The 12,417-nt window shown below is 44.4% G+C and overlaps 1 protein-coding gene across 5 annotated transcripts in view; it reads right to left on the bottom strand.

Annotated features, from left to right (window-relative positions):
• GDPD5 (glycerophosphodiester phosphodiesterase domain containing 5) overlaps positions 1 to 12,417 on the bottom strand; it is a 208,004-nt gene that overhangs the window by 11,349 nt on the left and 184,238 nt on the right. For all 5 annotated transcript variants that reach the window (XM_061629055.1, XM_061629057.1, XM_061629053.1 and 2 more), the window contains 3 exons: positions 11,337 to 11,494; positions 8,707 to 8,854; positions 4,724 to 4,806 (listed from right to left, as the gene is read on the bottom strand). In XM_061629055.1, coding sequence (XP_061485039.1) covers positions 4,724 to 4,806; positions 8,707 to 8,854; positions 11,337 to 11,494 — 389 coding nt within the window. The remainder of the gene's footprint in view (positions 1 to 4,723; positions 4,807 to 8,706; positions 8,855 to 11,336; positions 11,495 to 12,417) is intronic.

A 12,417-nucleotide genomic window follows, 5' to 3' on the forward strand; every position in this document is an offset into this window, starting at 1 on the left:
AGAATTGATCAAATTCGCACTTTTCAAAATGACATGAGAACTGAAACACAGCCATCCTTCAAAATTTGCATTTATTAGAATTCTGGGATGCAGTTCGCCAACTAAACAATATTTACAAAAATGCATATATTAGGGGAAAGTGTGCATAAAAATGAGTATATCAGTGAAAATAACATGCAAAAGGCATGAAATGATGAGGAATGGCTTGCAAAAATGTGTACATCAAAACTGCCTACAAAAATGTGTTTATTTGGAGAAATGTACACTAAAATGGTGAATTTTCATGAGGATTATTTAAAAAAAATGCAGATCGCTGCAGAGATGTAGAGAACTGAATTTAGTACTGGAAAAATGAGAAACAGAGAGAACTGAAATTGACAGATGTTTCCATCTCTGTCCGTGATAGGCTAGCATATTAGCAGCAGAGAGGATTTTACATGAGAGAACATATATTGGCACTCTCTCAAGCAATCCAGCAGGTATTTGGTGTGTTTAAACTACAGAAAACAATGAATTTGTCTTAGATCAGGGGAAAGGAGGGTTTGGCCTTCCAGATGCTACTGGATTACAACTCCCATCATCCCTGACCATTGGCCAACCTGGCAGAGAATGATGGGAGTTGGAGTCCAACAAGATCTGCAAGGCACCAGATTCCCCATGTATGGCTTAGATCAGCCTTTGGGTCCCCAGATGATGCTGGACTACAACTCCCATCAGCCCCAGACAGTATGGCCAATGGTCAGGAATTATGGGAAACGTAGTCAAGCAGCATCTGGGGGACCCAAAGGTTAGGAAAGACTGGCTTAGATGACTGCATGGAGAAATGGGTTCCAAAAGAAGTCAATGGGACTTTTATCTATAACAACAGCAACAACAACAACAACAACAATAACAATGATGATGATAATGATAATAATAATAATATCCCATCCTTCCAGTAGTCCAGAAGTGCAAACAAGGAACAAAACCCTAAAAACCTCTATAAAACATCTTAAAAACAAAACATATTTAAAAAACCTTAAAAACAAAACATCTTAAAAATAACTTATTGAAAAAAATCTTGAAAAGATCTTGAAAAACAGTGCAGACTAGAATAAGGCCTCTACTTAAAAGGCTTGTTGAAAGAGGCAGGTTTTCGGTAGGCGCCGAAAAGATAACAGAGACGACGCCTGTCTAGCATTTAAGGGGAGGGAATTCCAAAAGCATGGTGAAGATTAGCATCCCACCCTTCACTGTAAGGCCCCAGGGCAGGTTACAGCAATTTAAAATACGACATTAAAAATGTGTTGTATACATATGGCATGCAAACTGAAGGAAAGCTGAGCGAACGGACTGGAATCCAGCTCATTCTGAATGATCGCTGCAACTGTCCCATGACTAGAAAAGGCTCATATTCATAGAAATATAATTATCGTATCACAGGGGGGAAAGGGGCGGAGGCAGAGACAGACTGATGAGAATGGTTCTCAATAACAATTAAATGTAGCTGAAAGATAGTAGGGGAGGTGGCACACGGAACGCTTGATTGAAAACAAGAATTCAAGGCTTGGCTGCAAAAATGGGGGCAGGTTTCCCTTTCAAGTGCTCCCTTGAAGAGAGTGAAAGTGACTTCATGGCCAATGAGAGCGAGAAAATGGGTTGTGAACTACTGAGGCAGGCTCCATTTCAACACTCAGCTTTGACTGGGGCGGGAGAGTTGAAAGGGAGCACACCCCGGTCACTGCCACCGGTCAGGCATCAAAGGGCCACTGGGAGGCCGCAACTCCTGCCCCCCAGCGTGAACACTGCAACGAGGGAAAGACCAGCCTGGCCTCATCCATTGACCAGAGGAGGAGCTGCAAGGATCTTGGTTCCCCACTCCCCACCAGAAAGAACATGCCACTCCAACAGCCAGTTGCTCTGGGGCCACCAATGCAGGAACGCACGCTCTGGCCCCATCCAGGGGACTATGTGCTGTCGCCTGTCGTGGGGGAGGCTGCATGATTACAGGCGGTCGTAAGCAGCCTTGAGGATCATTTGGTTGAACAGAAGATCAGAAGCAGAGCCTGGCTGCTGGATCAGGCTGTAGCCCATCTAGTCCAGCATCCTGTTCTCACAGAAGCCAACTGGATCTCTCCAATGGGAACACTCTCCCCACTTGCAGATCCCCAGAAGCTGGCATTCAGAGGTATACTGCCTCCGACGGTGGAAGCAGAACACTGTCGTTCTTACAACAGCCATGTAAGGTAGGCCAGGATTATGACTGTCATAACATACGAAGAGCCCTGTTGGATCAAGCCGAAAGCCCGTCTAGTCTAGCATCCTGCCAAGCAGATACCCCAAAGGAAGCCCACACACAGGACTTGAGCGCAACAGCAATTCTCCTCACCTGTGATCCCCAGCAACTGGCATTCAGAGGCATCCTGCCTCCAACAGGGGATGTACTTTGAGAAGCGAGGTATAAACCTTCCAAATCAATCAATACATTCAAGCAGGAGACTCAAGCTGACTTTCAGAGCACCCCAGCAGCTCTGTGATGGCCCAGCAGGGCCAAACTAGGAGCAACATGAAATGCCAACAGGCACATCTTTAAAATGGGTCCCGGGACACAATTTAAGAGTCACCATCATGAAGGGTTGCTTGGAAGTTTACAGACTGAGGCTGCCTAAAGTACTTAAATCCCAGTTCTGCATGCAGATAATCTATGCAGCTATGTTTTGTGAACTATAGTGTCTTTTAAAAAACACACACACACCTTTTTCCAATGGATTTTTAATGGGAACTGGCCTGCCTTTTTGAAACCCAATTTTGCAGCAACGCTTTACAAGGGGCAGGGAAGGAGGAAAGACGAAAGGTGGGATGAGGAAGGAGGCATCAGAAATTACCTGATTATGTGATAGCTGTAAAGATGCCAAAATGCAGCAGCAGAGAGAGACGAGAGAGAGAGAGGAGGAACATGCAACAAAGTCAGAGCAGTAAGAGAATAAACAAGGATGGGAGGCAGAGACCTCCTTCGAGTCCTTTATTCCTCCCCCAGGAGCAAGGCTGCCGATGCAGAATGAGGACAAAGGAGTTTTAACCATTGGGGATGCTTTACATTGGGTTCCTGTACTGAGCAGAGGGTTGGGTCTCAATGGCCTTATGGGCCCCTTCCAATTCTATGATTCTACTGCATGGAATATGGAGAATCCAAGCCACTTGGCCACTGTGCAAAACCCTCCTGATCCAACCCTCTGCATGAGGTTGGAGAGGACACCCTACCACCACCGGGCATGGGTGGGAAGCCTGTGGCCCCCCAGATGTTGCTGGACTACAACTCCTATCAGCCCTGACCATTGGCCATGGCAGATGCGAACTGGAGTGCAACAACCTCTGGAGGGCTTCCCTCACCCCTGATCTCAGGCCTCCAATGTTGATATTATTTGTCCAAACGTTGCTTGAAAAGGGTCATGGGAGAACGTTCTCAACTTCACCAGGCAAGGTAGTGCCCTCCAATCCTCTCTCATATTACACTGGAATCTAGCTAACTGCAGCTTGAATGCAATTCTCTCTTCTCCTACCCCCGGTGGAAAAGTTGAAGAATTGTTGTCCTCTCCTCTGTCAAGCATCTGTTTCAAGAATTCTGCATACATTTCCTCCTCCCCTTCTAGGTGAAATATTAACCCAGTTCCTTTAAAAGTGGATTAGCAACTGGAGACCTCTAGGCCATTTCCGGCATGTTTGCCAGCCTAGATGTGGAAAAAGTGCCATCTCTGGCAAGAAAACTTGGCAGCAAGTTATTTCAAGGTGCCTGGATTGAGGTGCTGGCCTACCGTTCCTCAGGACCTTTTCAAAGTCTCCCTCCAGGTAAACCAGTAGCTGACCACAGCCTCCTCTAAGTTCTTTCCAACTGTCCTGAGAACTGGGTTCTCAGGACTCCTAAATGGCATCTTTTCCAGTGGCCTTTGGAAACAGCCATCATCCTAACTAATCCTGTGTCATCCATGATAAATCCCTGCTCAACCGTGAACTCACTACAAGCACTTTGTTTAAACCCCAACCCAACCCACAATGGACATTCCTGAAAGCCATCCCAAACATTTAGAGAGACTTAGCTCCCTGTGGCTTCTATCACCTTGCAGGACAGATGTGGCGGGGAATGTTTGCAATTGTTCTGATGATAAAAAATAATTTTAAAAATCTCCCTGCACGTAGAAAGTTGGCATGTCAGGGAGGAGAACTAGGCTAGCTTTCTTCCTGACGTGCTACCTTTCCACAAGTGGGGAGATTCAGAAATGAGGGCAATTTCAAGCAAGGCATTCCTTTAAACACATACAAAGCCCATTCAGAGGTGGAATATGCCATACCCTCTCCCTGAATTTTTTGGATGGGCCCTCAGTTAAGCTGCAGATGTGGCATGGTTGTCAGTTCCCTTGTGGCTCTCTTCCATACCACTCTGGTAATGTAAGAATTCAGTGGGGATGGGCAAAATCATGTAGAAAAGGGCCCAAGAACTTTTCCCACTATCGCCTCTCAACACTAACGGGGTTCCTCCGACTCTGCCAATGTGGCCTGCACACACTTACAGTACCAGGGTGGCACAGGACGTCGCCGCGCAGGGGTGGCAGCCACATCAGTCCTGCAACTTAGGTATCGGGCCTCATTTTAAAGGACTGCTGAGAAGATTCTGCGGCCCTTCAAAGTGCCTTCAGATACAGCTGGGGTGAACAGCAACACTGAAAAAACACTGGCCAAGGCTACTTACTTCTGGAATATAAAAACTCCTACAATTATGACGAATGAAATGAGATCAGCGGTTATCCAGATTAGACAGTATTCATCCGGAGGCTGGAAGATGAAAAAGAGAAGACAAGAATGCTGTTAGATTAACACACGAACGAGAGGATTCTTCTCTCTCTCTCTCTCTCTCTCTGAATTCAGGAAGTGGTTGCAGAGTTCTACATTTTGATATGTTTATTACATTTATGAGCAGCCTATGAATCTGGTCCTCCTGGTGACACAACACAAATCAGATATCTCACCAGGTAACATCAGCATGAAAACAATATAAACACAAATACGAGAGCTTGGAAAAGTTACTTTTTTGAACTACAACTCCCATCAGCCCCAGCCAGCATGGCCACTGGATTGGGCTGATGGGAGCTGTAGTTCAAAAAAGTAACTTTTCCAAGCTCTGATAAATACATAAAAAGGGGACTACAATAATCCCCATAGGGGTAAAAAATAAAATGCTTAAAATACTCTCAATGTGGAGGACCGTTCCCTCTTCCTGTCACCTTGCAGATATTTCCACTACAACAGGAGTTCCCACATTGTGGTCCACAAGCCACTGCTTCATTCAGGTACTCTGTGGCATGTCTGTGGATTTGTGGCCTCCAAGTCTCATCTATCTAGCTAGCTAGCTAGCTAGCCATCTATCCATCTAGCCATCTATCTAGCCATCTGTCTATCTGTCTAGCCATCTATCTATCTATCTACCTATCTGAATGGCTTATGGGAACAGAGCAGTTTGTGGGGTTTTTTTTATATTATTATTATTATTATTATTTCCATTTCTAGACCGCATACTATCTAAAAGATCTCAAAGCGATTTACAACAGAATACACAATAAAAACATATCAAATTAATTTACAAAGCAAAATATATAAACACTATCCATATACATAAACACAGTATAAAAGTCAGAATTCACCAAGGGAAGCCCGTAAACCACCCTCCCCAATATATGAAACAAACACACACACACTAATCTGTTCCCATAAGCCTCAGCTGGATCCACGGAATACTGAGCAGATAAATCATGCTTCTGCATTTAGGATGTAATTCAGTTCTTCCTAGAACCTGCATGCCACCTGGGGAGTCGGACATCCTCCCCACAGTCTGGGCAGGTGGACCAGCTCACTAACAACAAAGACCGTGTGGAGGTGGAGAAGGACAACTTGGCAGATGACTTTATAAGTTTCCAAGAAAAGAAGGAACGTCTCTCCTAAACCCACGTCTGCTGTGGTAATTGTGTGCATCATTTGAAAACAAAGAAAACATCGTTTTTGTTGTAAATTTTTTTTTACTTTGTTCTTGTTGACTTGTAATCTTACTGTATATTTTTTACTGGTTATTTCTTATGTAATTTTTTTTGTACTATGTTTTAATATGTTGTTCATCACTTTGGGGGCCTTTTGGCCAAAATTGGTATATAAATAAACTATAAACTAAACTAAAAACTATTTCCATAAACTGCCCCTGGCTCCTTCTATATCCTGCCCTTCCTCCCAGAAAGAGCCAAGGGCAGTTTATGGAAATAGTTTTTAGTTTAGTTTATAGTTTATTTACATATATATATGTAAAAAATTAAATAAGTAAGTTCCCTGCTGTGATTCCACACAGTTTTTGTGACATAACCCGCCGTTCCCCAAAATTATTTCTTCTTCTTTTTTAAAGGCCGCGCCCACTTTTACACTTCAAGCACACCCACTCTGGCATTCAGCTCCCAGAGGACTGGCCACAGGGCCGACGCAGCCCTTGACCCAAAAAAGATTCGCCACCCCCGATCTAAAGACCAATAAGAAAGTATGGGTCTCAAATACATATATTTGCATGGATTAAGAGCACTTGTGTTAGCAACCACTAGATGGTGCTCTCACCTGCTAAACTGGCAGCCGTGGCAGGAAAAGTTGCAGCTGTGGATCAATCAGCTCTTCTCCAAGGATCAATGAATGGATCTGGCCCAACTAGACTTTTAGCCCCTTTCCCTTTCTGTGGAATGTGCACGAGGTAACACAAAATGTCGTCTCTAGCATGCATGTGATGCGTTAGGAGAAGGAAGATATTTGATTTTGAAATCACGGTGCCTGTGCATCCCCACACTGGAGAGGCAGAGTGCACAAGCTTCAGGGCAACAGAAGAGGGTGGAAAGAGGGTGGAGACAGGGCAGCTTCATGGCACTGGCTTTCCTTTCATAAAGGCTGGGCGCGGGATCCAATATCTGAACACTCAGCGAGGGATGGGATCCATCTGCCAGTGGTAGTTCGAAAGCATTCCATCAGCCTAACCGGCTGCTATCAAACTGGAGTTCGTCCTTTGTTCGCTGGCTGCTGCTTTTGCCAATCTATTAATATAGTAGCGCCCCACTTTTCGGCGCCCTGCTTTTCGGTCTTCCACTAATATGCTGTCAGTGGGAGCACAGGGAGCTCATGCGCTACAGCTGATTGCTGTCAGCTGGAGTGCCATGGCTGGAGCTCCCCGCATTACAGCTGATTGCTGTCAGCTGGAGCATGGTGGCTGGAGCTCCCTGCACTAGAAACCAGGCTTTTAGTGTTGTAGCTCCTGCCCTCTGGAATCGGTTGCTAGCCAAAATCAGACAGGCGCCTGGCATGATGATGGTTAGGCACCTATTGAAGACAGTTTTGTTTAGGAAGGCTTTGCCCGAGGTGTGCCCCAGTCATTTATGGAATATTAACTGTACATCTCTAGAAATTAAGGCAGGTGCCTAGCATCACGATGATTAGATGCCCACTGAAGACAGTTTCGTTTAGGAAAGCTTTCCCTGAAGTGGAACCCAGTCATTTCTGGAAGATCGGTTTAATATCTGATGAAATTATTTTGTTGTTTTTGGAATTTATACGGATGGTTTCAATGTTCTTAAGAGTTTGTTGAATTGATTTTATTGCTTCTAGAGGTTTGTTTTTGTGTGTTATTCTGTTTTAATCTTGCAAACCACTTCGATGGCTTTATGCTCTGAAGCGATCTCTAAATTTGTATAATAATAATCAGCAGGTTTTTGGTAAAAACAAATGAGATGCTGGTACTCATACCTTGATAAAGGTCCCATGGGTACCAGCACAAAAAGGCTGGCATAGGCAGCAAAAAAAGGTGCCAGTGAGTACTGTCACAAAAAAGAAGTAATAATAAAATAATGATATTCATCATCATCATCCTTGAGTGCTTTTCCTTAGAATGTATTCTTGACATCTGACAATGCCCAGAGAAGGTTGTGTGCAGAAATTAGCCCACTGTACAAAAGTAAAATTATACACCCCTTATATATCCAGCAGATCACTGCACTCTCCAGGTGAGGGCCTCCTGCAAATACCCTCTTATCAGAAGGTCCATTCCACACAACATAGGAAGCGGACCTTTAGTGTAGTGGCACCTGCCTTCTGGAATTCCCCCTCCCCAAAGTATTAGATGGGCACAATCTCTTATCTTTTTGGCACCTACTGAAGACCTTCCTCTTTCAACAAGCCTTTTAATTGGAAATCTCATCCCAGTCTGCATCTGTGCGGGAATTGCTTTCTAAGATGTTTTTAAAAGTTTTTTTAAAAGATGTTTTTAAGGTTTTTTTATTTTAAAAATATTTTTAAGATGTTATGTTTTTGAAATGTTTTAAGATTTGCCAGCGTCTTATCATTTGTTTACTGCCTTGGGCTTTCTTCTGGGAGGAAGGACGGGACAGAAGTTAAATAAATAAATAAATAAAATAAATTAACATTCATTCTGCCCACTTTTGCTTTTGGCTCCACCCACCAGGGCCATGTGGCCCTTGGGATGAAAGCGATTCCTCATCCCTGCCTTAACAGGTGGGCCTCAGGCAAGAAGCGTTCACTCCACTGAAACCTACCTTGCAGGGTTGTTGGGGGGACTGTATTTGATAAAATATCTTTAATAACCCCCTCCCTGAATTTTTGGAACAGGCGAGGAAAGAACAGGCACAAATAATGCCTGCTTACCATTAACCAGATGGGGGAAGGCACTCTGCTGAGGACATGAGAGTTGTCGGAAGTGACGGACTGGACCCCAGAGCACCACAGGATAGAGTACAGCCAAGGCTCATTCACAATGTACAGATTAACACTCAAGTTTGCTGCTGTGTATTCCCTGTTGAGAGTGCAGAGGAGGGGAAAGACAAACCTTAGAAAAACAGCCTGCCGAAAAACATAAAAACCGCTTTTGTTGGATCTGCCTAACTGAGGGCTTTCCTATCCGATCCTGAATTCTGTTGTCAGGTAGTGGCATTTGGGAAGAGCACAAGGTAGCTATGAAGGCAACAGCCTTTCCCGTGACTGCCCCCAGCATCTGATACCTGGTGGTATCCTGCTCCTGACCATGGAGGTTCCATCTGAAGTAAGGAACAATTTTACAAAAACATGAACTTCTATTTGAAGTGTCCTGTGAAGTTTTATTGTCGATGCTCCCTGGCATTAGAAGGACGCAATGTCTAATTAGTGGCCAAAAAAAAAAGAAGCCCGCACACAGGGGTTTCCGTGCAGGATTTTTGCAACTGGGAGATTCCAGGGAGAACACTGCAGCCAGGACCCATCCCTTGGCCAGAGACGGAGTCATCTCCTTCCCAGAAAGAACATGCTTCTCCTGCTTCCAGTTTCCCTGGGACTGCAGAGCTGACGGGAGAGGCACTCTGCCCCCCTCTGACAGGCTGGGATGCAAGGGGCAACAACGGTGTCAATTTTGGCTTTATGTATTATGCATATATTATTGCAATTCTGTTGTAAGCCACCTTAAGGATCATCCAAATGAAAGTCGAGATATAAATATTCTAAGCCGGGGTTGCCAATCTTTTGGGGGGGTTGGTGGGCACATTTGGAATTTCAAGAAAAGGCCGTGGGCGCCAAGCACAACATGGCTGCCATGGGGGCGTGGCATAACAAAAAATGGTTATCACATCCAAAAGAGCAGGAAAAGAGGCAGGAACACAAAGTGGTGTGGGCATGCTAATCAGCCTACCCCTCCATAGGGAAAAAAAGGCACCCACACCCACCACTGCTGCACCTGCTCACAGAGAGACGTTCTTTGCACCTCTCCTGTTCAGAAGGAGGGGAGATGGGTGCCCAATCCTGGCATCTGCTGAAATGTGGGCATATTTAAGGGGGCATGTTCAGTGTAGGAGAGAGAGGGTGGGCCAGTGGAAAGTAGAAGTGAGCAGGAAGAGCAAACTGCCTCTCACACATTGTGGATTTTTGAAGGGGCATTTTTCAAGACCTTTTGTGGGCACCAGGGGAGTTGCTGGCGGGCACAGTGGCGCCCACAAGTGCCACATTGGCAACACCTAAGTAAATAAACTATCAATAATCCATACTGTTAACAACAAGCAGCACAAGCTTCTCATCCACCTGAAAAAAAAGCTTCTTTCCCTTGCTGCAGATCAATATCCAAAATTATTCCAGTCTGTTTCCCAGTCACTGAAACAGCTACAACAGGCAATCCTCAAAAAGTGTCCTCTGCAATGTCCCTTACTACAGTAACTGAAGACAAGACAGGCTGATTAGAGGTTATTAATGGGCTGGATTCTGCACGTAGAGTAACTTCTGAAATAAAAATCGGGACCTTGGCCTTCACCACAGCTCCATGGTAACAGCAGCGGCTTCAGCAGGCATAAGAGAAGCCACAACTGGCTGGGAATTGTCTATACAAAGGCTGAAGCTTCCTCCAAAGAGGATATCAGAGCCAGAATTAGAAAGCCATCTATTACCTTCCAGGTATGCAATTGTCTCCACAGGCCCTTAGTCATCATTAGACACTCCTGTCAAAGGCATGGTTCACTAGCTCTTTTCAGGGATGTAGTCATCTCTGCTAACAAAAGCTTGGCACCGTAAGAAGGTGAATTCTGCAATCTGTATCCCTAATGCAAGCTGACATGAGTCATCTTACCCTGTATAATTTATTCTGCAATTTCATGACTATCAGTGGAGAGTGGTGGCTGCAATGTCAACGGGACAGTGAATCCGCTCCGGGGTTTGGTCCAAACTTTCAAGGACCGCTCCTCAAAAGTTTGGATTAAAACCCACAACGGATTCACTGCCCCACTGACCACTGGAGCTACCAGTCTCCACTGATTACTATGTTGCAAAACCCAAGAATCTGAAGCATCACACAGAGAAGCCTAAAGGGTCACATTCAGCTTCCAGGCCTAAGGTTCCCTACCCTGGGCTTACACGATCGAATGCACCTCTACCCAGCAAGTTCCATCCATTAAAAACTTCACACCCAGTCTAGCCTTCTCTCTGACACGTTGCTTTCCTGGGTTTGACACGCAGCCTGGAGAACGGTTCCTGGGCGGTGCCACTCCAGACTGCAGGTGTGGGGCTACACAGTCTGAATGCTGCCCACTTTGTATTTTAAAAAAGGACACACTCTCTAGGCTTTAGAAAGCTAGCACATCAGGGAGAAGCCAAAACCAGACATTCTTTTCTACATCCAGGGATGTGGAGTTTGTTTTTTTAAAATGGGAAAAACCTTCAGTCATGTGAGCGTTTGGCACCCACAGGTCTACAGTGACACAATCCAGAAGAGGCACATAAATTGCTTATGAGAACTAGGGCAAAAAGAGTCACATGAGCAGAACCTGATATCATCACTGGTGACCTTGGTGTACCGCAGGTTCAGCTTCCGGAAGCCTCTGTCCCTCAAAGGCTGAGCCCCTGCCTTGATACCAGAGGTCTGTTGGAAACCCGGGGCAATCTCTTGAACCAGCCTGCGCTGAGAGTCAGGCAACCACATCATCTGGAGGGAAAAAAAAACAATAAACCAGTAGCAATTATTATTATAAAAGAGAGGCAATTCTCAGCCAGCCGGCATCAGAAGCTTTTCAACAGTTAGCACTGGGCTGGTTTTCAAAAGATTGCATTCTTCACGCCAAGGAACAAAAAACGATTCTCAAAATGACAGCTGAAATTTACAATCTTTTTTGTTGTTGTTATATGCCTTCCAGTCGATTACGACTTACGGCGACCCTATGAATCAGCGACCTCCAATAGCATCATATAATCTTTATTACAGTATAAACATTTTATTTAAAAATTCTAAGCAATTTTATATTACATAAAGATAGCATTACATTTGCTATATCGTCAACCTGAGTCTAGTTTCCTGATCAATGCAAACATTTTATTCCTTCCTCTCAACTTAAAATATTTCCCACCCTCTCAATCCAGCATTTTACAGTGGTGCATCTAGCATCTTCATGGCAGAACCTTCACAGTGTGCTGAAGACACAACTCTTTACCTAGGCCTTTGACAGTCAAGACATTTTCTTCAGTGTGAGTCATCTCTTTTGCTGAATTCATATTGTTCTGTTCCATTTGGAATAGTTGCATTTGTTTTTATAATTGTTAACAGTTTTTTTTTATTACTTGCACACTATATTAGTGTAACCTGGCCTGAGACTATGTGATAGGAATGGGCAAGAATTTCGATTCAGTTCACATTTCAAGCCAAATTTATCAAATTTGCACTTTTCAAAACAATATGAGAATGGAAACACAGCCATCCTTCAACATTTGCATTTATCCGAATTTTGTGATGCATTCGCCAAACAACCAATGTTTACAAAAATGCATGTATTCGGGGAAAGTGTGCATAAAAATGAATATATAACGTACAAAATGTATTGTATGATGAGAAATGGCCTGCAAAAATGTGTACAT

The sequence above is a fragment of the Rhineura floridana genome, chromosome 5 (assembly GCF_030035675.1).
Source record: "Rhineura floridana isolate rRhiFlo1 chromosome 5, rRhiFlo1.hap2, whole genome shotgun sequence".
NCBI lineage: Eukaryota > Metazoa > Chordata > Lepidosauria > Squamata > Rhineuridae > Rhineura > Rhineura floridana.